Source organism: Diachasma alloeum, unplaced genomic scaffold (genome assembly GCF_001412515.2).
Source record: "Diachasma alloeum isolate Michigan unplaced genomic scaffold, Dall2.0 Dall_scaffold_00214, whole genome shotgun sequence".
NCBI classification, from domain to species: Eukaryota; Metazoa; Arthropoda; class Insecta; order Hymenoptera; family Braconidae; genus Diachasma; species Diachasma alloeum.
The window spans coordinates 2,010,897-2,038,195 of record NW_021680379.1 but is presented as its reverse complement, the minus strand read 5'-3'; the positions used below and the strand labels follow the sequence as shown (position 1 = coordinate 2,038,195).

At 34.5% G+C, this 27,299-nt stretch overlaps 2 protein-coding genes across 6 annotated transcripts; both read right to left on the bottom strand.

Annotated features, from left to right (window-relative positions):
* Positions 1–1,827: 1,827 nt before the first annotated feature.
* On the bottom strand, positions 1,828–15,865 carry LOC107037239 (casein kinase I). 4 transcript variants are annotated; one of them, XM_015255681.1, is made up of 7 exons: positions 15,344–15,865; positions 14,563–14,711; positions 14,290–14,399; positions 8,793–9,015; positions 7,565–7,858; positions 6,511–6,751; positions 1,828–3,873 (listed from the first exon to the last, which is right to left on the bottom strand). In XM_015255681.1, exons 2-7 carry the CDS (start codon positions 14,689–14,691, stop codon positions 3,863–3,865), a joined length of 1,008 nt encoding a protein of 335 aa, XP_015111167.1. In that variant the 5' UTR covers positions 14,692–14,711; positions 15,344–15,865; the 3' UTR covers positions 1,828–3,862. The 4 variants fall into 4 exon arrangements, with proteins under 4 accessions (XP_015111167.1, XP_015111163.1, XP_015111166.1 ...); XM_015255677.1 differs by having other exon boundaries at positions 1,828–6,751; XM_015255680.1 differs by having other exon boundaries at positions 1,828–6,751; positions 15,414–15,865.
* A 1,177-nt stretch (positions 15,866–17,042) lies between these two features.
* On the bottom strand, positions 17,043–25,628 carry LOC107037161 (fumarylacetoacetate hydrolase domain-containing protein 2A). Of its 2 annotated transcripts, XM_015255549.2 has the most exons (7): positions 25,049–25,628; positions 22,581–22,742; positions 20,856–20,891; positions 20,414–20,630; positions 19,524–19,858; positions 18,371–18,458; positions 17,043–17,488 (listed from the first exon to the last, which is right to left on the bottom strand). In XM_015255549.2, the coding sequence occupies exons 1-7, from the start codon at positions 25,189–25,191 to the stop codon at positions 17,420–17,422; spliced, it is 1,050 nt and encodes a 349-aa protein (XP_015111035.1). In that variant the 5' UTR covers positions 25,192–25,628; the 3' UTR covers positions 17,043–17,419. The 2 variants fall into 2 exon arrangements, with proteins under 2 accessions (XP_015111035.1, XP_015111036.1); XM_015255550.2 differs by lacking the exon at positions 20,856–20,891 and having other exon boundaries at positions 25,049–25,627.
* Between the last annotated feature and the right edge of the window lie 1,671 nt (positions 25,629–27,299).

Here is a 27,299-nt window from a genome sequence, read left to right as displayed (position 1 = left end):
TTTTTCAAAAATTTATTTAAAAAAAAGTCCTAACTAGCAAATGTTTTTTATTAGCTCGCAATTTTTTTCAAAACTACTTCAATGAGGAAAAAATAAAAATTTGGAATATCTATACATGAGGGGCTAATTGATCGGATCTGTCGATGACCGGTGATATGTTTATAGTGTCGTATGGCTCTGGCAACGCTGCGCTCGAGAATGTACGGACGGTCGTTTTGTCCCCCATCCGCAGCGCTTACCACGCGACTAACGACATTCCGCGAAGACGTGCGACTACAGGAGGGTTAATTTCTCGGCAGTGTCTATTCGCACGCTCCACCGTAAATTTTACCGTGGATCCACGGTAGATTCTCACTCACATCTTGTCTGACATCTCTGCTATGAACTCTGGATCCAGAGGTGTAAACCAGAGTTGTGACAACATTGTCCAGTGGGGTCTAGGAGTCTCCCCTGGTTGGAAAGTCATCCTTAGAATCATCTGCGCTATATTTCGATACCCGCTTTGGCATTGGGGCCCAAAAAAAAAATTCACATCTTGTCTGACATCTCTGCTGTGAACTCTGCTTTTCAACTCTGGATCCAGAGTTGAAAACCAGAGCTTGCAGCCGGAGAAATTATCAGTAGTAATACCCCGAAAGCTTCAAAATGATCGGGTATTTCCCGATAGCTTCGTTGCAAACAAACGAGTGTCAAGTTTCGTAGGTTTAAAAATCCCGAGCGCGAAGCGCGAGGGAAATACCCGATGCATTTTGAAGCTCGAGGGGTATTTGGAGGAGTATTTCCTCCATCGGAATTTCGGTCACTGGAGGACAGCATTTGATGTCAATGTGGTACAACCTACACTTTCGCATTTCAATTATTTTGTTTATTCTCCCTTAGCAATGTGCCGTGGTTTTACCTAATTTTAGCGCAAGTGATGCCATGAGAGCTTCAAAATTATCGAGCAATTCCCGATAGGTTCGCAAACAACCGAAGGAGTCAAGTTTTTCAGGTTAAAAAATCACGAGTGCGAAGCCCGAGTGATTTTTCCTGAAAAACTTGACGACTTCGTTTATGTGCAGGGAACCTTGAAGAATTACTCGATTAATTTTGAAGCTCGAGTAGTATTCGGGAGGGAATTTTCCCATCCAAATGTCGGCCAAAAGAATTGCACTATGAGACAAAATCCATCTGACAGTTCCAACCAGGGGTTCACTCGACCACGGAATCTTTTGTTTTCCACAAATAGAGTCAACATGGAAAATTACTAGTTGAATTATCAAAAATTATCAGCAGAATACCATGTTGACTATATGAAATAACAGTCGAATAGTGCAATTCTATCGGCTGACATTTGGATGAGGAAAATTCCCGAGATAAAACCGTGTAGGTTGTACCACGTGACATCAACTGCAGCCCTCCTATTGGCCGAGATTCCGATGAGGAAAACACTCGGTGTGAAGCCGTTCACGTGACCCCGAATACTGCACTGTGATTGGTCAAAATCAGTATTGAGGAAATTGTCAATTGAAAACCCTGTAGGTTGTATCACGTGACATCGAATGGTGGAATTCTATTGGCTGAAATTTGGATGGGAAAAATTCTTACCAAAAATAGTCAATAAAATGAAATTTATTTTGGCGCCAATTGGAGTTTGTCTTTCGCCGCAGTTTGGCGGTTATTTTTTCAGTGGGACATAAGAAACAATATCATGACAACCTAATGAAAAAATTCCTATCCTTAAGCGAAGAATGTCATGTAGCAATTTTTATGTAATGAATCGAGTGGAAATGCGGGAACTTCGTGCCCCAAGGAAATAATAAAATAAAAATAACGATACAAAATGCATTACAGTACAATGTCGAGTCTTTATTAATAGAGACGAAAGAGTGGGGGGTATTTTGTTGGTGTAAGGTAGAAGTGGATAAAACACAAAACGTTCTGACGTACTTCCCCCATATCTTCATAATTATTGTTTGTTTTTTTAGGAAACAGCGTGTCATTTAATGTGACATTTTCATAATAATATATATAATATATATTCGCAGATGTGCACGTATTCGCTTATTCACTTTATCTTCGTTTTTTTTCCCAACTTATTCTCATCAATATACACGCACTTTCGTCATTCGCGTACCTCATTGTCATTTTTTTTCCATTTTTTAATCGGTTTTTTTCCATTTTTTTTCAATTTTTCTTGTTCTTTTTAAATCGGTAGTTTCCTATGGTAATAACTAATTAAACCTCACGCACTCGAATAAAAGCGGACCTTACGCTTTCACAAAACCACACGCATACAATTGAAATTCACATTGCTCACTCGTGCTCACTACATTCACCCTTGTTTCCTTATTCTTATTATATTTTTAATCCATTAGATATTTTATTTTGTTTTCACCCACTTCATTACATATTCCTATGCTCCTCCTTGTATTTTCCATTAATGAAAACGCATTCGGGCGTTCATCATCGAAAATGTAAACTCATAAAAAAAAATGACTTTACAACTTTTCTCGTTATTCAGTTTTCCATAGAACTAAATTAAAGAAAGTATTTAATCTTAAATTTCTAGTACCGTTTTTCTCTATTTAAATTTAATAATTTTTGAATCACTAATAATTCATGAGAAAATAAAACAACTTGACTTTTGAGATATTTTAATGATGTTAATGATCATTGTCACCGTGACAAATACCAGCCACTACTAGAGGTTCTCGTTATTGTCCCGGCCATATTTTAATAATAGAAAAATTAAAGATTAATTGTGAATAGTTGATGGGGCATTCTCTCTCCCTTGCTTTCGAAACACTTACATTCTTTTCTCTCGTTTTCCTTCAGCATTATTTCAATTTTTTTTTCTTCGTTAAACTTCAAAATTAATTTGAGTTTTTATCAATTTTGTTAAACAAGCATTGGTTCAATGATTCTCCATTAAGCATAGTACACAAAATTCACACACACATATTCGTATATCACTTGCCGCATTAAACTTTGATGACGCGTTGCGCACACTTCCATTTGAATTTTCAGTTACTCTTCTTGGTTTAACTCTTTCCATTGTTTATTCAATCTTAGTTTATTTAAATGTTAAAATTATTACTTATTTTTTTGTTTTGTCTCTTAAACTGCAACTCGAGGATTCTTCAATACCTCTATAATCGTGAAACCCTTATTACTCGTATTTATGAATGGATTAATCAAATATTTTTGTTCATCTTATCATTTTTTTTCACTTAAATAGATAAATAACAAAGTGAAGACGTTTTTGATGAGATTCTCCTCATCCCTCGGCATATGAAAAATAATCATTCAATATTGGATTAATCGGTAAAGAGAAAATAAAGTAAGTAGAAGAGAGACAGATATCATTTTTGTTTTTTATGTAAAAAAAAAACAACATTTTAAACTAAGTACCGAGAAAAGATTTTTTACAATTTTATCGGTTGTTTTGTTTTTAATGTTACGTTTTAATGTGAAAATGTGATTATGAAATTCATGAAAAAATGTTTGTTACTTTTTTGGGTATGGTTTGTTTTATTCTTTTTCTCTGTCCGTTCTCCATCCACTCCAGTGACACACACGTGGATAATGTTAATAATTGCCATTTCTTCGTCTTCCTAAATCATAGTTTTTTTTTCGATTCCTCTTTTGCTTTATCAAATTTGATTATTGGTCATTAATATTTCCTGGTTTACTTTATGGGGATGACAATTATTGTTCTTCTCAAGAGTCTCTAGTCGCTCTCTCTCGCACTTGTGTGACACCTGTTCTCGCACAGTTGTTGATTTGTTAATTATGGGTTACGTATTCAATATTTATTGGATACTGATACCACTGCGATTGCATTCGGGATTTGGTGGCTAACACACGGAGTTAGAGTGTTTTAAAGCGCTCCTGTAACAGATTCCAAGACACGTCCAAATCACAAATAGGGTCAATGAAAGATTATGTTTTCAATTTTTTTTTAAATAAGATTGTTCAAAGAAAATTCTATAATGACTCTGCTTTTTTCTGGGCACAAGTTCACATTGATTTCAGAATTTAATTCATTGCGTTTTTCATTCATCATTGTTAAATGAATCTAATTTGGTACTTGAAATTATCAGCAGAATCTTTTAACGAATTTGTATTGATTACACTAGTTGTATTAATTAAATTACTCAATTTTCAAGATGTGGGAACCACGCACATTGGTTTGAGTTCAAACACTAGAGTTACAAACCAAGAGAAGCATTAATTAAAGCCTACGATCAATGTATTCTCTCTTATTGTTAATTGTTCAAACAACAAAGGATGCTATCGGGGTTTTACGATATTTTTTCATTTTTGTAAGTGGAATGTTTCGAGAAATATTGGATACGTATTTTTCAATTCGTAGAAATAATGAATGGAAAATCTGTTATAGCTGTATTAAATTAGATTTCAGATCAAGTTATTGAAGAATTTTTAACTTCTTAATTTTTTTTATTGTGGAAATTGTTATCTTCTTTTGAGTAAAGTAAAATGATTGAGTAAAGTAAATGATAAAAAATACGTATCCCAAATTCCCCACTCTTCCACATTTCACAATGTCATATCATGAAAAATGTTCACAAAACCCCAATTGTGTAATCCGTGAAATGCAGGTGAATTCTTGTGAATCCCTTGAGAACCTGAAGAGGTTGAGAGTTTAAAATACTTCCACTGACGAGCCAGGCCGAATGCCCGACGAAAAATCCCAAATCAAAAGCCCCCATTCCTTCAGAACTGCAAAAAATGCCGAGAAAAAAATGTTCTTCATTGAAAAACATATTTTCGCCGTATGTCCTGCAGTACTGGAGCAGCAGGACCTCTTCATCGAAGATGCTCGCAGCTCATCGTTGAAACTATTTTTACCTCTCCACATCCTCATGCTCTCAAATAACTCACAAGAGCCCCCAAGATTCCCCAAATCACGTGATTAAAAAACAAAACAACCTGTATTATTAATTCATGCTCAGAGATTGTCATGCTCCTTAAATAAATGAATCAAATCCCAAAATAACTGAACCGACAGTGCCCCAAACAAGCAAACGCGTTCACTCATTACTTAAGAAGAAAGGCAGAGAAAGGAATTCAGTGAATCTACAAAAAAAAATAATAATAATAAATTGCACAATTCCATCATCTCAAGTGATGTTAAACGACTTATTCTTCTCTCCATTGAGAAAACTTGGAAGAATTCATAATAAACTAATTAATTTATTTTAACTCTGACTCGCCTGGTACGGACGGAGGATCTGTGCAAGGACGGAAATCTGGACGAGGACGCAGGAACACCCTGAAGTCACTGTCCACTTGATAATTTTTGTTCAATGAAATATGAAATATGATAATGAGATGAAAACAAACTTGCGTCCGATTGATCAGTGAACAGAGAAGATGAACTACGAAGATAATTTCGGTAGTGGCTGTTCTTTGCAGGTGAACAATGAAATTATTCCGAGAATTTCCAGCTGTTTTCATTTATCTCAAAATTTTCAATCTTCATTATTTTTTTTTCATTCTGATTTTCAATGCAAGAAGGGGAGATGAGGGAGATAACTTGACTTTAGCCTCGCTTGGAAGATTCATTGACGGCTTGTCGCGATAAATTTCTGATACCGTCTCCCGCTGTTAGTGACGTTAATGCAACTTTCATTAAAACTTTGTGGACATTTGACTCTTCTTTTTAGTTTCTTCCTTTGCTGAAGTTTAGTTATGAATTACTAGTTTATAAATTACTTCAATTTTTATGCTACTGAGTGGCGACTCTCGTTATTACGAGCATCAAATCTGTCTTGAAGGGGCATGAAGGGATGAGATGTTCGCGTTATTCTTTGGACATGATTGAGAATATCTTGGAGGGGAGCAAGCCGTTCCACAAATGGGTCTCATATTTTTTTCATTGTTGAGCATCAAAATTGAATGTAAAATGCTGGTTTTTCATTCACTTTTGGAATTACATTTTATTCAATGAAACAATTTCATGGAACGACTCACTTCATTTCCCATCAATCCTTCCTTCTCAAGATAAACCCCTAAAATGCAGAGAAAAGCAAATCAACTCATCACTCCATTCCACTTCATTACAAAAATGTAATTCTGAACTTGATGGAGTTTAAACAGAAGTCACCACGATTTCTTACTCATTTTCTTTCGGCGTGTGCAAGGGGGGGCTTTGTCTGGACCACACGATCGTAAAAGAAGTATCGGAAATTTCCCCAGAGGAGCAAGAGACAGAGAAACAAAAAATAGTTTTCAGAAGGTAAAAACAAAAAAAAATACAACTCGTGGTCCAATAAAGCCTGAAACGTTCTCGCACTTACATTCATTGTCCTTCAAATAAATCCAGCGATAAAAAAAAGAATCAAAACTGAGACAGAGAGAGAACGACAAAACGAAAGAAAAATGAAGTAAAAAAAATAATAGGAGAGAGTAGAGAAGAACGAGAGCCAAAGAAATTTTAGATTAAATCTATCGGTTCCCTAGCCCTGACTGTTTGGTTGGCGGATGCATTCTGTTCCTGCTGACCTTGTCCTCCTTGTCCTCCTGGTGGCAATGCTGCGCCTGTGATACCTGTTGGTGTTGGTCCTGGAAGAGCTAGTCCAGCTTTCTGTTTAAGCATCGTCCAGTCGAATGTGTAGTCGTACTGATGATTTAGGGTACGGAACAGGATACGGAAGAGCTGACGCAGGTACATGTAATCGGGTGATTCATCGAAACGAAGGCCCTTTGTGTAATTTATGTACATGGCGAATTCGGCTGGGCATCCCTGGTGAAAATAATCATTTTATTAGCTTCATATATCTGTGAATGAATAGATTAGATTAGATTAAACTTGATGGGTGATTGTGGAAGAAAATCTCACAAGATATGTCTTTTCACAATCATCTGTTCCTGAGGAGAAGGCATTATCCATTCCTAATTATAAAATAATCTCGTTAGGTCATGATTTCAGGAGAACATGTCATGAGAGACTTTCTGCTGGGAATTTCGTCGTCGAATGCCAGATGCTTTCAATAAATAACATTTCCATTGAAACTGAAATAGACTAAACCTTGAAATTTCATAACCATTTTTCCTTTGAATTGAATTGAATGTCACTCTTATGAGAAATACTGCCCGATTATTAATGCAATTTAAATTCTGTTCATCAGTTTTCTCAAGATATTTGCTCAATGCAAGTGAAAAAAGAATCATTGACAAACAAAGAATTGAATCTACGTAATTACGAAATTATTTTGTTCATGAATGACTTCAGGTCCAGAGGCATTTTTTGTAAAAAGTGTCATCAGCTTTAAGAAAATGCCTCAACATTTTTCCCTGGAATTACTCATTCTTAATATAAATCATCTAATAAAAAAAACATTACTAATCAAAAAAAAAATTTTCAATTTCGGTTTTCAATTTTTTTACAAAATCAATAATTTGTTTTTTGAGTAATTTTGGAATTATTTCGTTAACAAGTGATACGAAATCATCTCGTGGAGGAGTTTTCAAGATTAATGTATAAAAAGATCGAAATTGCTTAATGACGAGAGAAATAAAAATGGGAAGAATAAATAAAACGAAAGAAGAAAATTACTTTGCACAACACTTCAACTGGTGTCGACATCTTCTTCTCACTGATTTTCTCGTACTTCTGCTTCTTGGTGGCAGCCTTGAGCCCTTGCCAGGGTAATGAGCCACGATTGAAGTACATCAGTACGTAACCAAGTGACTCCATGTCATCACGACGACTCTGTTCAATTCCAAGGTGGGCATTTATCGACGCATACCTCGCTGTGCCAGTGAGATTCTTGTCCTCTCGATACAGTATGTGACACCTGGTGCGACTGTCACGATACTTCTTCGCAAGACCAAAGTCGATGATGAACAACTGAAACAAAATTTACAATAGCGTTGAATTTATTTGACAAAAAAAAACGTTAAAAAAAAACATCAAAATTCCAAACCGATTATTTTGTAAATATCTTCATAAATTATTGGTCTAGAGGAAAATGCATGTAGAGCTTTTTTATACTGCATGAAATTCTCTACAGAAAAGGTCTTCTGGTGAATTTTTCGAAACCCTTTCCCTTTGAAGAATTTATTTCACAAAAAAAAGATATCTTTCAAAATTCCAAACCGATTATTTCGTCAATATCTCCATAAATTATGGGTCTACAGAAAAATGCATCTAGAGCTTTTTTATACTGCATGAAATTCTCTACGGAAAAGGTCTGGTGAATTTTTCTAAATCCCTTCCCTTTGAAGAATTTATTTCACAAAAAAAACGATTTCTTTCAAAATTCCAAACCGATTATTTCGTAAATATCTCCATAAATTATGGGTCTACAGAAAAATACATCTGGAGCTTTTTTATACTGCATGAAATTCTCTACGGAAAGGGTCTTCAGGTGAATGTTTCTAAGCCCCTTCCCTTTGAAGATATCGACGTTGTCGAGTGAATTTAGTACTGAAATGGAAACAAACTGATTAGTCAAGAGAAATAGAGGGCCAGTTTTCAATAAATATCGTTGAATCTGAAGTAGATAGAGAACTGAAACTACAAAAAAAGCCTGAAATATTTAGCGGAAGAAAATTGGTATGGGGATGAGGAGAGTAAAAAGGGCCAGAGTGAACTCCAACAATTTTTTTCCTCATTTCTAAGGTACTTTTTCAGGCTTCAAAATCAAACCGGAATTATTAAAATTGTATCATTTATTCAGAAGATGTCGATAAACCCCTACTGTATCAGAACTGCAGAAAATACTAATAAGACAAATGTGTTTCATTGAATAACACTTTAGAGGTGTCTTATGTTAATTTACCTTGTTGCAGTGGCGACCAATGCCCATCAGGAAATTATCTGGCTTGATATCCCTGTGGATGAAGTGTTTGCAGTGTACAAACTCGATTCTCCCTATCATCTGATCAGCGAGCATCAGTACTGTCTTAATTGTGAATCTTCGCGAACAAAATGTGAATAAGTCTTCCAGCGAAGGACCCAGTAGGTCCATCACGAGTACATTCCAATCTCGTTCCTGTCCATACCTACATCAAAGCAAGAGAATAATCAGTGATTGGAGAAACGCTACCTCAACTTTTTCCTCCGAAGAGATTATTATCTAAGCGGGAGTTTTCTGAAAATATTCACTTAATCGCAATAACAACGAGAGCACTTTATCTCTCTTATCTAAGAATATGAGCCACGTAACGATCCAGGAACAATGGGGAAAAAACAATTCTTTTTTAGAGCTCATTCCAACAAATGGAGAATCATCAAAATATTTGATCAATTGTTTGTGTCGCAGACAATGAGTGGGAATCAATAATATTCTATAATCAAATGTGTGAATGAGATTCACTATTGTTCCTGGTGTATTTAAAAAATGAACGAGGGGACATTTAATTCATAGGGGAAAGTTTAATTCATCCAGATCCTTGCATCATCTGTTGCAAACCACCAGGAACAAAAAACGGTTTTTGTTGCAAATTTTGTCAATTAGAAGAATCACTAATATTCTGTCCAAAAATCACTCGTTTATGCGACGGCTAATTGATTCAAAGAATAAAGATTCATGATCAATGATCCGCGACGAAGAAATAAGATTGCCAATTTAGGTTATTGTTTCCGATTACCAGTGATTTTAATAAGAAATATCGATGATTGAGAGGAAGTTAACACTCCATTTTTTTCGGGGAACAATGTCAAGCGACACTTTTTGTTGGAAATTTCGTCAGCTACTAGTGTAAATCAATAACATTCAATAATCAAATTTGTGAATGAGATGTACTATTGTTCCTAGTGTATTTAAAAAAAGAACGAGGGGAAGTTTAATTCATCCACGTCCTTGCATCATCTGTTGTAAATGACGTGGAACGAAAGACATGATTTGAGTTGAGAAGCGATGATCACTTCAATTTTCTCATATTCATTAAATATTGGGTTATTTCAATGAGGCATTGACTTTGGGAAATAATTTCAAAATACTTATCATTGAAAATTTTATCAGCGATAAAAATTTTTGTTTAAAATAAATTATTGACGAAAGAAATGTATAACTGATGTAAAAAAACCGATTGATAATGGAAAAATGAGATGAGCGCAACTATAAAGTGAAATCTAGAAAGCCGTTTTCGTTTGAAATTTTGCAAATTACAAGGATCCGTAGACTCAGAGAAAAGTTACATATAAAATATCTAGAAAATCCTGGCACATTTTACTGTACGAAAGGTTATCGTGGAGCGAAATGTAGTTCCATGAAAAAATATCTATTTGTGGGGAATATTTCACGATTCGTTCGGTAAAAAAACACAGCTGAATGCAAAAATTATCCTCGTGTACAATAAAATTTCCCACACCGGTGGGGTATTTTTTTCTTGGACCCATCCAAAGGTCATGAGAACGAAGTGGAAGTGAAATTTTACGGAGCGCCTTCGGTAAAAAATTATTCTCCGTTACAGGAAAATTATACGCAATATTGAGCAATCATTCACGTTCACTGGGATAATTTTTTATGGACTGCAGGCTAAATTTTACAATTTTACAGTAGAAGTTACCCTCACGTTCAGTAAATTTTTGCACTATTACTCCGACATAGGGTGAAAAAGCACTGAAAATCGAGTTCGTTCCATAATTACTTGACTGGTTCGGTAATTATTCTCCAAATTTTTTCTCTGTGTAATATTCTGTCCTAAAATTACTCATTCATGTGATGATTACCTAATTGATCATGAAAAAGAAGTAAGATCTGCGCATTTATTAAATTATTTCGATTATCGAGGATTCAGGAGAAGTTAACACTCCATTTCTCAATATTAAATGAATATCGGATTATTTTGATGCGTGATTTTAAGGAACAATGCCAAGAGACACTTTTCGTTGGAAGTTTCCTCAGCTATAAACAATGAATCCCCAAATTTATCTTTAAAATGAATCATTAACGAGATGGGAATCCATAGTTCATGCAAATAGAGTAACTTATAATGAAAAATTAAGAGGTACGCAATTATGGAGTGAACTACATATGAAGAAAAGTTTTTGTTGGAAAGTTTTCTAATTATGTACAGGCTTCGTTGACATTCGCTCCTAACGTGTGAAAAAAAACGAAGATTCATGATCATCACGAAAAAAATAAGATCTGTGTATTTATGGAATTGTCTCGATCACGAGTGATTGTGGGAGGAAATATCAAGAGACACTGTTCATGAGGAATTTCATCACCTACAAAAAAGGTCTCTTGACACTGGGACTTATTCTAACGATGAATGTATAATCAATAAAAGCGTAAAAGGTGACAGAGACTGTTACAAATTTTCGTCCGAATTTTCCGGGCTAAATCCTGGAAATTTTTCTCGTGTTTAATTTTCATTGCAATTTCAGGAAATCTTGTCATTGAAAAATCAAATATTCCATTGATTTTCTGTTCGAATGATCTGAAAATCAATAAAATACTTGGTTTTTCAGTTCAATTATTCCGTGAAAATTCAGACAAATTTGGAAAATGCCGGGAAAAATTGAAAAATCACGTCATTTCGTTTCTGAATATTCATGTTCCATTGAAAATTCAATCAAGTTGTGAAATTTCTAGCTCACTCCCACTGAAAACTGATGAATTTCCTTGAATTCTACCTAAAACTCGAAATTTCATAACTATTTTTCCCCTAAATCAAATTCAAGGTCACTCTCACGAGAATTACTATCACATTTTCCATGAAATGTCGAAAAACTTCTAACAGCGCAGATTCATAATGGAAGAAGGGAATCTGCGTAATTACGAAATTACTTCAAGGGCGAGTGGCTCTAGAACAAAATGTCAGGAAAGATCACCTCCTGAAAATTCAAAGGACTATGAAAAAAGATCTACTGAAATTTTCTTTTAAAATCACCCATTCTTGCGATAAATCCATAATAATCTCGTTAATGAGCATTGTGGAAAGAAAATTCCGAGAATTTTTTCTTGCCAATTTCCCCAGCTACAAAAATGTCTCTCGACATTGTTCCCTGCGACCATACGTTTCCAGGATTAACGCATGATAATTCCCAACATACAACGATTCATAATAATGAAGTAAACCCGTATTATGAAATTATCTCACGAACTTTCCCATGGAAGATAAAAGATTACTTCATGAACATTAAACCTTCAAAATCTACTCATGACAATACTCCCATTCTCCACATCCAGAGAAGTAGTTCATTTGAGAGCTTTCATCTGTGTAAACAACATAGTGACATTGAATCGAAATTTTGATAGAATGGTCATCGTAATTGTCCCGTAATGTCTGATTTTTTAAGAATTTTTTTCTAGATTTCATTTACAAGTTATACATGGGCCCTTATGACGATTTTTCAAATTAGCACGAAATGATATTATCAGCTAAGATGATATCGCAGTTTCGTATACTAAACAGAAATATGTCCGTAAAAGCCCATGTATAAGAAACGACTTCGGTCGTTAAGGATAGCTAAGTACTTTGGCTATGTTTTCTCCAGTGAAATGCATTTGACTCCAAGTTTCCAGACATTTTACAATGATTTCATTATTTAAACTTTGCAGGTCTGAATTTGAATTTCGATGTTAAACCGTTATAAAACATTTTAAAAATTTGAAAGAATAGAAAGTTTACCTTTGGAGAAAAATTGATGAAATAGTTAAAAAATTGCCATTTTAAAAAATTCCGAGCAGTTTCTACAAATAATCTTTAAACAATTAATTTTCCACCCTATAAATCATTCGTTCGAAATCGTAACAAATTTGTTCATATTCAGAATTTTACCAGAAATGGATTTCATACCTAAATAAATAAGGTTTCAGAAAGTTTAAACAATTGTTATTATTTACTTACAAACAACGAATGTTTAAATAAACGATATTTTCGAGGAAAATGTAACTTGAATAACGCTATATTCCTGATTTTATTCTAATGTTTTTCACGCAATTTGATTGACAAATTTTATGATTGAAAATGGTTAAAACATAACATACTTAGCTATAAACATACTTGGATATCCTTCATAACTTGAAAAAGAAATCTAGAATAATTCCAGAAAAAATCACACAATTCAGCTGTGAATCTATCTCCTATATGAATTCCAGACGAATATCATTATTTACCTTCTTCGAACGAAATACCTTAACTTAAATAAACTTCATTTGAATCAGATAAATCTTTTATTTGATACTTATTGACAATTTATCCGCAACGAATGAATTATTTATTTTATATAACTCAAGCATTTTTTAGAATAAATATACGAGTTTATTCATTTCCAATGAGAATATTGTTGAAGTGAGCAGAAAAATTTCAAACGAATTTTTTTCATTTGATACAATTCCTTTCTCGCTAGGTGCATCAATTAACTTGAAAAACGCTGACTATTCATGATTTTTTCAAATTTTTCTCACGGAATTTAATCGACAAATTTGATGATTGAAAATGGTTGAATCTATAGTGTGGCCTGTAGCAACCTGTAAAACATACTTCATAACTTGAAAAGGAAATCTAGATTAATTCTAGGAAAATTCAGATAATTCAACTGTGATTCTAAACATCCTATATGAATTCCAGATGAATGTTATTATGCACCTTCTTCGAAGGAAACACCAAGTTAAATAAATCTCATTTGAATCAAATAAATCTTTCATTTGATTGTTATTGAAGATTCATTTGCAAGGAATGAATTTATGTTACATAATTAAAGCATTTTTAAGCATAAAAATGAGGTCATTAATTTCCAATGAATACTGTTAAAATGAGCAGAAAAATTTCAAATGAACATGTTCATTTGATTCAATTCCTTTCTCTCATTGAGTGCATCAATTAACTTGAAAAACGCTGAATATTCATGATTTTTTCAAATATTTCTCACGCAATTTAATCGACAAATTTAATGATTGAAAATGGTTGAATCTATAGTGTGGTCTGTAGCAAACTGTAAAACATACTTAGATATCCTTCAGAACTTGAAAAGGAAATCTAGAATAATTCTAGGTAAATTCAGATAATTCAACTGTGATTCTAAACTTACTATATGAATTCCAGATGAATGTCAGTATGCACCTTCATCGAACGAAACACCAAGTTAAATAAATCTCATTTGAATCAAATAAATCTTTCATTTGATTGTTACTGAAGATTCATTTGCAAGGAATGAGTTTATGTTACATAATTAAAGCATTTTTAAGCATAAAAATGAGGTCATTAATTGTCAATGAATATTGTTAAAATGAGCAGAAAAATTTCAAATGAACATTTTCATTCGATTCAATTCCTTTCCCTCACTGAGTGCATCTCTCCAACAATAAAAAAATTAATAATTACCAGCGAATGTGTGGAATTCCAACGCCCCCATGTAATATTTTGTACAATTTGGACTCGTAGAGCAGTTGTGGGTGACGTGCTCGCATGTTCTCGAGTTTGACAGCAACTTCCTGAAATTTCATCCATCAATTGATACCTTTCGCAATGAAAAAACCAATCAAGAAGTCATAAGACGATCAAGTTCAGGTCATCTAGCCTCAACTCCGATCACAAATGACCCCCGGAAATGAAAACCTCGATAACGACATCAATACGCTGCCAAACGTATCTCACCTCGCCATTGGAAATGTTGATGCCAAGATAAATGTCGCCGAACGATCCCGATCCAATTTTCCTCATGAGCCTATACTTTCCACCGACGACAAATTCGGTTTTACCGAGTACACTACTCATCATCGCCATTTCACTCTGTATTTTCTTTCCTTAATAGTCACAAGTATGAAACAAACAAATATGTTAAATAAAAACCTCAAATAGACTTTCCTTCAGAGAAGAAAATGATAAATATCATAACAGAATCACCCAATTTCACGCACAAAACTTCCAATTTTTTTTTCTTTTCTCCTTTAATAAAAAATTTTCATCTCAACGTAACCAAGGTGTCTCAATAATCATGACAATTTCGACATCAAGCGTCTGAAATGATTTTAACCAGCACAGAATATCAAACGATTTTGGCTAATCAGTTGAATCAAAATAAAGAAACAAAAAAAAGGTGACAAAAATAAAAGTAAAACGGCAGAGTCTCAATGTCGAGACATACCATATACCGTTGCAAGATGGTTTAATTGTACGAACGGAGAGCCCTCGGGCTCTCAATATCACGTTAGAAAACACTTGTGCAGTTATCAATTCCCTCCTCACAACTCTCTCACCCCGAATTGACTTTCAAAAAAGAAAAAAAAAAGATTGGAAAATTCTCGCCAACTCGTTGAAAATATGGTTACGGGGATATCTTTTTTTCTCAATTCCCCGTACCTCTTGCCCCACGGCCACTCACACACACTCACTCAATAAAGTTTCAAAAAGGCGAAGAAAAAAAAAGTTGAAAAACCTCTTCGTGTGTCCACTGGGGCTTTGTTGAAAAAGCCTTGTGCCCCGCCACTGAATATCTCTCAACTCACCGATTAATGTGAATTACTTGAAATCAAATAAATTAAAATAAAAAAAAAATAAAGTTTGTCGGTGGGTTTTTAAAAATTATTCTTGGGATAAATGGGAAAATGTCTGGCGAAAGTCACTAGTGGCACGAGAGACCCCACCAACGCACCGACATTTTCATTCCCCTTTGGGACGGGTGCAGGGACTGGTTGGAGTGAGATATATATAAAACTGTACGCCGATGCGTTACACTGTTCTGAACTGGCAATGGCGACCGATGAAAAGAGAGAACTGCGGTTTCAAAACGAAGACGATGGATCACTGACAGGCGAGGGGCTGGGGAGGAGGGCAGGAGGTGGACGACAAAAAGGTGGAAATGGAAGGGAGGGGGTGGGAGGGAGAGAAGGCGATGACTTGAAATTGCGGAGAGATGTTGGCTGTTGGAAACGTGAATATGGGCGAGGGTATGGTTAATGGCCGACGTGATGACGAAATGGCGCGCGAGTGGGTTCTCTTCTCTTTCTTCCTTGTTTTGGCGGTTCTAGAGAAGGCGAGAGGTGGCGCTGGGGGTCTTCCGGGAGAAAGGCGATTGGCGAAGCGGGCACGGCTGGCGGGAAGTGACGTCCTGCTGGGCTGGGGTTGGAGGAGGAGAATGGGTGGGAGGATTGGGAATTTGGCGGGCACGTTCAAAGTAGCCCTACCCTTACGGTAAATTCAAAGATTATTGAAAACTGGAAAAAAATTGCAGAAAACTCGATTGGATTCGGAATTCTAATTTTTTTCTCAATTTAATTATCGCTTTGGTTTTTCAAAGAAGAAATGTTTAAAAATCAGGATTTAACCCAGTGTCTTATGTGGAAATCAACATTTCTATTGTAGTCAGATTAAAATCGGAATTTCGGGGCCATAGGTATCCTATTTTACTAAATATGAAAGAAACGTGAAGTTGTTTTATATCGAAATATCTCGAAACACTGCCTGACCGCTAATACTTAGTTCTGATTGGTCAATATGTGACACGAAGTTATTCACAAAAAAAACACGCGGCATTTTCAAATTCTTCAGTGGTAAATTGTTTTTTCACGTCATATATATATATATATATATATATATATNTATATCATGGGTGAAATTAATAAATTCTGTCCTTTTATGGAGACCGATTATTTAAAAAAATTGAAAATAATTAATTGAAAATGAAAAATTCTTTATAGATTCTTTTACTCTACTTCGCTATTCACTTCAATCATTAGTCGAATTCTCTTTGATTCATTATCAATATTTATAAGGTATTCATGAGAAAATGAAATTCAGTGAATTCCATTTCTTCATTTCAACAAATGAATAGATCAGCGCCCGCATAGATCTTGTCTTATAAGAAGCCCACGAAACATAAACATTCGGGAAGCGATGAAACTGCCGAGAGTGGGGGTAGGCCTCAAGCGCTCGGAGCGCGAGGTATCTTATACGAAGCCTCTACTGTATTCAAATATCCGAAAGGGAGAGGGGGAGATATCTGCAAATAATATTTTTTGACATTTTGTCCACAAATCACTGATTTTAGAGGTAATTGCGTTGTAATAGTAATGCTCCATGTTGATTCGAACCATTTTCCTCTCCTATTTTCGGATTGAATTGTGAAACAGCTAAAATGTGGCAATAAATCAGCTATTTTTTATTCAAAATATCTAAAAATATCTACACAAAAGTATATAAATTATGATATTTCGAAGTACTATTAAAATATTTGTTGATTTCTCCAGCTAATGGTATTCATAGATTACTGCAGAGGACTTATCATTACAAATGTATGTAATGTACTTCAATGTACAATCCTACCTACAATTGCGAATTTATAAAAAAAAACATATTTAACAAATCTGGCAAATAAGAAAAAGTGATTCATGGGAATTGTGTAATGTATAAGTTTGTCAGTGGTAATATTCGTAAAGCTTCTGTTTCATTTTTCTTCGAACGTCGATGGATTGTTTACAGATGGCACAGGGATGATTAATTATTCATCTTGGGCTCAAGCCGAGACGACGTTGTTCTTTAGGCGACCGATGCTTTCGATTTCTGTCTCGAGGACATCTCCTTTCTGTGAAAAATCAATTGAAAATAATCTACTTATCCCAAGAATGAAATCTGTAGCCAAGTGGTAAACTAGGATAAGTGCAAAAAAGGAACTTATTCAGGAGAGTTTAAAAATTTGACCACGTTTGAAAAACTTTTCGATTCAAGTAATACAAAATTCTTCAAAAAATTTGCACTTGTTCTAGTTTACAACTTCACTACAGAAATAAACTATATTAGGTCGGGTTTATGATGGCTCCTCACTAAAAAAATTTAAAGTCGTAAGACTTGTTTCTCAAATATCTCTGTAACTATTTCGTATAAAAGAAAATCTTACAGAGCATTTTTTGGTAGGAAATGTTCTGGTGTACATCAGATATTCTTCTTCCCTAAATCTAGTAGTTTCAGAGGTATGTACGGAACCAATGAAACATTTTAGGATTAATCTCTCTTTACCATTTTGCAACTGAATTAATTATTTAGGGGTATTCAAGGACTTTAGCCATTTTTTCCGTTGGAATCCTCCACAACATTTGCATTTCAATATTAGAGCTTCCATGTGACTCTAAATTACTAGAAATTTTGCAATAATTTTAGTAGTCAAACCTTAAAGCTCTAAAATTTAAAACGCTAGAAAAATTAAAATGTCTACTTACAGCAGAAAATTGATAAAATGATTGAAACAATTTGAATTTTTAGAGATTCCGGCCCTTTTATAATTTTACCAAGATTGAAACAATTCCCATCATTTATTTGCACGGAAGAAATGTCGAAAGCGATATTTTCAGCGAAACGTCTTTTGATTTCTTCTCAAGTAATTAAATTCATAAATTTGATGGTTGAACATTTCCAGATCTGTAGCCTGGGCCTTATAGTACTGTAATTGACTTTTCAAATAACTACTTACCTTTAGATACTCTGGAGGATTACGAGCGAAGCCTACACCTCCTGGGGTTCCAGTGAGAATGACATCTCCTGGTAACAGCGTCATAAACCTGAAACAAAACGATTGAAAAATTGAATGAATCGAAGAATAGATTCACCCCATTCAAATCATCATCCACTTTTAAAAAAATCCAGTGTAACGACTTTTGAAGCCTACATCCCGCTTATCAAGTAATGTAATATGATGCCTATGTATATTTTTTAATATACTGTAATCTTTTGTTTACAGTAATTGTAAAAGAAGAGGAATTCAATTTCAATTAATTTCAAACAATTAAATTTTCATTGTGAAAAACTTTGTTGAAACCGTTCATTTTTAGTGCATTATTATTGAGATAAAAATTAATGAAAGTGGGAAACGGTAAGGTTTTACTATTCTGGCACCCATGGAAAAACTGAGAGAAAAACGACAAAGTTCTTAAACAAGTCTTACTTGTGCCAAAAAAATAGTTTTTAAAAATTATCAAAAAAAGATTTTTTTGTGCCAAACATGCGGAGAGTGCGCCGGAAGGCAAAATTTTTGTTGCAAAAATAGATTTAGTAGTTCAAAAAAATTGCATTCTCTGTACACGCAAGAAATGTCATATCTAGCACTACTCCTTCGTTATTCGATACTCCCATACGTATTTTGCTCCCGAAAAATCTTTGTTTTATGCGAAATAAGGGATAGTAGTTTTTTGTTTCGGCTCTCTGATAATCACAGACAAGAAATGAACCCTTAAATGAAACAATAATAATGATATGATAGCAATCTTGTAACTTAGGGATAAAATATTTGTTGATAAATTTTCCTCTGTATGAGATATTTTCATCCTGAAAAGGCACAGTCTGGTGTGAATTATCCACCTCTTGAGCCAAATATTTCGTTGCTGTCGAGAGCAGAACAATTATCCACCTCTTGAGCCAAATATTTCGTTACTGTCGAAAGCAGAACAATTATTCATGTTTGAGACCTTCAAATTCGAACCAAACAAATTCTTTTTTGGCAATTTTCAACTAACGATTTTGTTGGCCCAAACAAGACTTGTTAGACAATGTGTTTGTTTTTCTCTCAGTGTAGTTTCATAAAAAAATAATGATTTGAACGGGGAAAAAATTGAAGGAAAAATACCCACTGTGAAATGTAAGCGACAATATCCCGAGGTTTGAAGATAAGTTCACTGGTGTTCCCATTCTGCTTCAAATCCCCATTGACCCAGGTTTTGACTGTGAGATTATGAATATCAGGGATGGCCTCTTTGGTAACGACTGCTGGGCCAAGTGGGCAGAATGTGTCCATGGCCTTTCCCAGGAGGAACTGACCCCCGTTCCTCTTCCCCTTCTGCCAGTCTCTCGCCGAGATATCCTGGGCGACTGTGTACCCGAATATGCAGTCCTCTGCATCGTGATTATTCAGGCCTTTGGCGGTCTTCCCAATCACTATCGCTAACTCTGCTTCCCAGTCGACTTTCTGCGAACAGAAACAATGGTTTCTGATAACAATACTAGTCGCGATAGAACACACACGAAAAATTTTTATAGAAAAACCTGGCGTATTCGCTAGACAATTCTATTGGATTTCTCTTGAACTTTCTATTAGGTTGTGGCTGATTCTATCGAACTGTTTAACAGAAAATATTCTATAGAAAAAGTCAACAGAACTGGATTTTTCTATCCAACTTATCCTATTGAAATATTATCTATAAAATTCCCTCGGTTACATTTTTTAAGTTTTTTCGTTTGATTTTCTTGATGAGAAGAAAAGAAAAATGGAATGCAAAAAACAGAAAATTTGAGTCGAGCAAATTCTATAGAAAATATATGAAAAGAATAAGTTATATGGAAAAATCGAATTCTGGTGACTTTTTCTATTGTATGTTTTCTATTGAACATGTCAATAGAATCAGCCAAAAACTAATAGAAAGTTTAGTAGAAATTCAACAGAATTTTCTAACGAATTCGATAGGTTTTTCTATTAAATTTTGTCGTGCGTGTAGGCATCCAATAGTAGAGTTGATGAACTCACCTCAGAAATCGAAGGTAACACGACATTATCAGTAGGCCCGACGATATTACTCGGAAATTTGCTGAAGATAACGGGGCTCTTTGGTGGTTCAAGACCCTGCTCTTGACAGTGTCCACTGTAATTAAGTCCAACGCATGCTAACTTATCCATACGATTGATCGGTGCCAAGAAATTCACATCCGCCTCGGCGATTACACTCCGTCCTTCGGCAATTATTCTAACGAAAAGATCAACACAATTATTGCAATCAGTTGGAGCATGGGAATTATCGTTGAATCTGAATCTAAGAAATTCATTCAAGACATTGTGATACTGGGGACTAGTAGGGGAGAGAAATCAACTAGATTATTTTGACTAAATGGCTTCAATCAAAAGATGGAGTAAATGAAATACAAGAAATGAGGTGCAAGCGATCGGTAGAGCCTGGCATGCCGACACCAACCTCTGTACGTAATCACTCAGATTGGTATCACCGTTCCTGAAGAAACGAAAAGACTTCTACGAGTAAAATTATACATTAATCATCGATATCGAGTTCGTACAACTAAGAGGCCTTGGTGCTGAGTTTTAAACGGAAATGAAAATAAATCCAGTGGGAAATCGTAAAAGTCAAATTCGACGTGAACGAACTCTGTTTTCAGCAGAGCTGGGAGAAATACCATTTGAAATATTTATGTCTAATTGCCATTTTGGAGTTACTGAACATCACAAATGAAATAGTATTTGAATAATTTGATCAAAGAAAATGCTGTTTGAAATAATTCATCGAATTTTCTTAAACTTTTTTCATTTTATAACTTGAAACATTTTTCTTTAGAGACAACATTTTTCTATTGAAAAATTCTATTTCTTTGTGGCCTGATTGTATTGCATATTCGATAAAAAAAAGTCAATATTTTAAATTTCTGTTTGAATTTTTTTGTTAAGATTTTTTATACAAGAATGCTTGGGCATCAATTTTCCAAGTTTTTTCCACTTGGATTCTGTAATGCAAAACAACGCAAAATCCAGCGGAAAAAACTCAGAAAATTCGTGCCCAATACTTTTATTAGAAAAAATCTCAGGAGAAAATTTCGAACAGAAAGTCAAAATATGTTGACTTTTTCTGAGATAACTATATTAATTAATTATATTTTACGGCCCAGGTGTACTATCTTTCGAATGTTATCTGGATTTTTTTATCTTTCGCAACCCAAAATTGTTAATTGAGTGGTACATCATGTAGAAATTCCCAAAAATTATGATAGAATGATAGAAAAAAATTGAAAAAATTCTGAACTTTTTCAAAGAGCGTTTTTAATTGAGATTCAGAATGAGTTGAAAAAAGTGGAAATTACAGATATCTGATTCGCTGTGGCAAATTATCTATTAGCTGTCATTTTCCATGGTGGATAGCAAAAACTAACGCCTCATGGGAAGTGACAGCTAGGTATCTCAATTTTCAAAACAGTGGTATGTAGTCATCTGCTATTTTTATGTGATAAAAGTGTGATTAAAAAATTCTCCAAAATATTACAACTTTTTTCAAAGAGCCTTTTCCGTAATAAATGTCTCTGTGCAGTGTGGGAAAAGATTTACGAAATCAGTCTTCCCCCTGCATGATATTGGGTGACAGGCCGCCATTTGTCACCGTAAATCAGATACATTTTTCAATTTCTTGTTATTCAACTTATTCTGAATATAAATTAAAAATGCTCTTTGAAAAAATTAAGAATTTTTTCTACTTTTTTTAAATTTTTATTCATTCGTAATTTTTCAAAACTTCTGCATGATGCAGGACTTAATTGACTATTTCAGATGTTCTAAAGATGAAAAAAAACATCGAGATAACGTTCGAAAGACAGGACCCCCGGGCGTTAAGTCAATAACTCCCCATTTCTTTCCCCGCCTTTATTACTATAATTATAATTTTTTCAGATGAATGATCCATTCATGTTGGCAATACGAGAGACTTTAGAAGGAAATACATGGAGACCTTTTTTGCAGCTGGAGAATTTTTAATTCGGAAATATTTTCTGAGGAAGACTTTTGAAGCTCCTTATCAGCGAGACGAATCGATAATTATGATGCGAAAAATCGAATTATTCGGTTACGATTTCCCACTCTACTGCTGGAATAGTCTATCGCAATGATAACAGCATGTTTATTAAGTGTTTGAGTTTCTCACCGTCTGGCTTTTTGAGCGAGGACCTCTCCTCCCTCAAGGAACTTTCTGAGATTGTTGGGAATTCTGGAGTCTATCGAGGAAATAGCTATTATGTCCCCACCAGCTTTCAACTGAACTCCCAAGTGCTGGGGTCCACCATTTTTATTTACAAATTGTACAAACCTAAAAATAGACATTTCGAATGATAACTGATGCGCATAACATGGACGAAAAAATTTAATAAAAAACCTATCGAATGNTCTATTAAACTTTCTATTAGTTTTTGGCTGATTCTACTGACATGTTCAATAGAAAACGGTCAATAGAAAAAGTCAACAGAATTCGATTTTTCTATATAACTTATTCTTTTCATATATTTTCTATAGAATTTCCTCGGCTCAAATTTTCTAAATTTTTTGGTTTGATTTTCTTAATGAGAAGAAAAGAAAAATAGAATGAAAAAAACTTGGAAAATTTGAGTCGAGCAAATTCTATAGAAAATATATGAAAAGAATAAGTTATATAGAAAAATCGAATTCTGTTGACTTTTTCTATTGACCGTTTTCTATTGAACATGTCAGTAGAATCAGCCAAAAACTAATAGAAAGTTTAATAGAAATTCAATAGAATTTTCTAACGAGTTCGATAGGTTTTCTATTAAATTTTTTCGTGCGTGAAATTTGGGGTATTCCCCTTAATAAAGTCTAATAAAATAATAAACAAGTGGGCAATTGCAATTTCTTTATAAATGAGTGCAGTTATTCTTCCACGTATGAAAAAATTTAATAGAAAACCTTAGCGAATTCACTAGAAAATTCTATTGACATTCTCTAGAAATTGTATGGGGATCCTATTAAAATTCTAGAGAATTCTTATAAAAATTCTATTTGTTTTTTGCGCAGGTTCTATTAGATATTTGATAGGAAAACGTCAAGAGATTTCGATTTTTCTGTTTGAATTTTTCTCTTGAGATTTTTTCTATTAAAATTATTGGGCACGGACTTTCTAAGTTTTTTTCCGCTATATTTTGTTTTGTTTTGCATTACAGGATCCGAGTGAAAAAAACTTAAAAAATTCATGCCCAAATATTCTTATAGAAAAAATTCCAAGAAAATATTCTTATAGAAAAATCGCAATCTATTTAATTTTTTCTACCAAATATCTTATAGAATCAGCGCAAAAGAAATAGAATTTTAATAGAATCCCAATAGAATTTCTGGAGAATTCCAATAGAATTTTCTAACGAATTCGTCAAGTTTTTCTATTGAATTTTTTCATATGTATTGTAATCGTTCAAATTTAAGTTGTGGATTTTTTGTATTAAATTGACTCATTGTGATCCAAAGTCCGAAAATGCAATTTTTAGTAAGTGCGTATGTCCGTAAACGAATTTTTCTTCGATTGTTCGATGGAATTGAATCTTTTTTTTCCTCAAGTGGAACTATTGTTGAGCCCTATCAATCGCCATTAATTGAAATTTAATTAATGTATTAATTGTTTTAATTTTTTCAATTTCTCAAAAATTGTTTTTACGATAAATTGTTTTTCACGATAATTAAAAAAAATGTTCTGAATTGATTGGATAATGGCTTAAAAAATTTGTTTGGATGTCCTTTTGACCGAGTTCGAATGAATAGTTCGATTTTGGTGACAATTTTTACGGTGATCGTTAAAAAATCGATTTTTAGGTATCAGTAGGTATTTCACAAAAGTTGATTTCGGAGTAAAATGAGCTTTTCAAAAAAGGTTCTTTATAAAAATTCCGCTGCCTCCCACAGATTCCAAAGTTTTCCCCAAAAACTGATTTACTCCAATAGTAAAATCGACTCGAGCCTGTTCTTCCCCTCCTCTCCTGAATCAGAAGGTAGGGGAGAATGGGGTAAAATGGACACTTTAGACTTTTGTTTTAATGACTCAAAACTGAGAAACAAATTTATCAATTGAGCTCAGTTTCGGCTCATCTCAAAGGGAAAGAATTGTTCTTTGCAATGAAAAAAAAAATTATCAAATTTTATCAACATTTCAACCCGTCATTAACATTTTAAAAAACTCAAAAGTGTCCATTTTACTCCAACCACCCCTATTTCCAAAAATTGATTTCGGAGTAAAATCATCTATTCCAATCTAATGAACTCCAGTGTGACTTCTCCATAAATATCTAGGAATTGAAGGGAGCACACAAATATCTAGGAGTAAAGTGAGCTGTTTAGAAAAGGTTCTTTATAAAAATTCCGCTGCCTCCCACAGATTCTAAAGTTCTCCCCAAAAGCTGATTTGCTCCAAAGTAAAATCGACTCAAGCCTATTGTTCTCCTCCACTCCTGAATCACTAGATACCCAGACAATTAGTGCTGATCCGGTTCATGACGATTATTATATAATTTTTTTATGTCTCAAGACAAGCACCATTTTCCCTTCAAAATTCTGGACTACACAACTCACTGCATAAAACCCCGAATTACCCCTAAAACCAAGAATCTGTTCTCTTACCTCATGTCGTTACTCTTACTGGTAGAAAAACACCTAGCCTCGTGAGCACCAGCTGTTGCACCACTCCTAACTCTGATAAACCCAGAATTACAGTGGGCAACACAGGCCTTCCCCAGTTGTCGTAATTTTCCACGATACGGCATTATTATCGGAATTATTCCTCCCCCAGACAACAACAAAACTCGACTTTATTCTTATCAAGAATCCCCTCGAACAGTCTCTCCTCCCCAAGTGTTCTCGATCACTGCACCACTAACAATTGCCACAGAAACGAAAAGGAGAAATTATCGGAAACAACTCGTTCCCAATGAAAAAAAACTCCAGGAGAAAGTGAAATAAACCAATACAAAGAGTCCCTTGAACGATCAAAAATAAACCACAAGACCGAATTTCAGACTACTAATTATGAGATCTGAATTTTCGAGGCCCACTGAGACCTCGAAGCGTCTCAAGGGCACGAGGATAATCACAGACTGCGGTGGAGTGCGTATTACGTCTGTTTTTTTCCGGTTTTGAGCTCAACAGTGGGCACAACGTCCACAAACGGAGTGGATTTTTGATCGAGCCACTCTCGACGGTGCCGGCAATTTCGCCTACCCCCACCACTCACTCGGGCTCTTTCATCGGCATTTATGTAACACGATAAGTGAAATCGCTAATTCATCCTGCAAACATGAAATAGAAGAATTTCATTTTTTTCCCTCAATTTCTCCTGTATTTATTTTTTTACTTTTATCAGTTGCACCTCGTGTTTATATTTATCGCTCTCAAGTGTTGAGATGCGCGGTGGTTGGCGATTAATCGAAAACATGGATTTTTCGTCCCAAATATCGATGTTTTTCATTCGATGCTTCAACGCTGATTAATCGATTTTCGATTGTTTATCCGGACATCGATGTTTTTGACCAAGTTAGCAAAATTTTCCATTTTTTGTCGCATAATTTAACATTTTGTTGTATTAAACTGAAAACTGTAGCCGTCAGATTTAATTGAAAAGGAAATTGAAAAAAACTTCCGTCAGAGGTTCTTCCAGGGTAATGAGAGAAAGATAGATTTTTCTAATAATCGATGTTTTTTTCCAGAAAAATCGAATCAGCATCGATGTTTTTGAAAAACATCGATTCTTCGACAATCGATGTTTTTTAAAACATCGCCCATCTCTAAGTCGATGCCGGCAATCCCCACCACTCGGGCCTTTTCTCGTCGGCATTTACAGGCGAAGGGGAGGGTGGGGTAAAACGGACAATTTTGACTTTTTTTAAAATGTTAATAAGGGGTTGAAAAGTTGATGAAATTTAATAATTTTATTTCAATACAGAGAACAATTCTTTCCCTTTGTGATGAGCCTAAACTGAGCTCAATTGATAAATTTGTTTCTGAATTATAAATTATTTTATAAAAGTCTAATTGTAAAAGTGTCCATTTTACCCCACCCTCCCCTACTGGCGAGATTTTAGTCTTTGAGTTCCATATAACATAATGGTGGGGGAATAGCAACCGAAGGTTATAATCTCTCCAGTACGATTTTATGTAACTCGATAAGTTCAATCGGTAATTCTCCCGCAAATGCGGATATTGTTGGGCTTTTTTTTTTAACATCCATGCCAACACAACAAATTTTTTTTTTAAGCACTAACTATTTATAAATACTAATTGCAAAAAATTTACGCAACGACCAACGATGGAAATATAGGGGAGCATGGGGCAAAATGAAACACGGGGCAAAATGAAACAGTGGGAAAATCTCGTCATCTAAAGACGATAGGACATTTTTGAAAATGACCTTTTTTGTAGCTTGTAAAATTCTCTACAAAAAAGGTTTTCATGAAAATCGTCCTATCTCCCTTAGATCACACGATTTTCTTGCTGTTTCATTTCGCCCCGTGTTTGCCCCACCGTCCCCTAGTATATTTCGTAACGAGTGCAAAAAACATTTTTTCACGAGTTACGAACAATATTTTTCATCACAATGTGCCGGAAAGTGGACTTTTAGGCACGCGGAGCGTGCCGAAAAACTGTTATTTAAAATACATAAAACATAAAATATTAAATAAACTCGAGAGTCACTCCTGGCCAAAGTTTATACAGTCATAGAATAATGTTCATAGAATTTTTTTGATACTAGTTTTTAAGGTATGTATATATTGTAAATATTGACTGTTTTTTTTAAAATAAAAACCTGGTTTTAAAAAAAAGTAATTCTCCCGCAAAACATGCCTGCATCAATCGAAAACAGGAAAAATTACATTTC

What these genes read in the sequence shown, in the direction of transcription:
- LOC107037239 (XM_015255677.1), bottom strand. Translation starts at nt 14,691, where the DNA reads ATGGCGATGATGAGTAGTGTACTCGGTAAAACCGAATTTGTCGTCGGT. An exon ending in TCAACATTTCCAATGGCGAG is followed by an intron (nt 14,400 to 14,562) that starts GTGAGATACGTT and finishes ATGAAATTTCAG; the next exon opens with GAAGTTGCTGTCAAACTCGA. An exon ending in GGAATTCCACACATTCGCTG is followed by an intron (nt 9,016 to 14,289) that starts GTAATTATTAAT and finishes GCTTTGATGTAG; the next exon opens with GTATGGACAGGAACGAGATT.
- LOC107037161 (XM_015255549.2), bottom strand. Translation starts at nt 25,191, where the DNA reads ATGCCGTATCGTGGAAAATTACGACAACTGGGGAAGGCCTGTGTTGCC. An exon ending in AGTAAGAGTAACGACATGAG is followed by an intron (nt 22,743 to 25,048) that starts GTAAGAGAACAG and finishes GTCTATTTTTAG; the next exon opens with GTTTGTACAATTTGTAAATA. An exon ending in CTCGCTCAAAAAGCCAGACG is followed by an intron (nt 20,892 to 22,580) that starts GTGAGAAACTCA and finishes TCGTTTCTTCAG; the next exon opens with GAACGGTGATACCAATCTGA.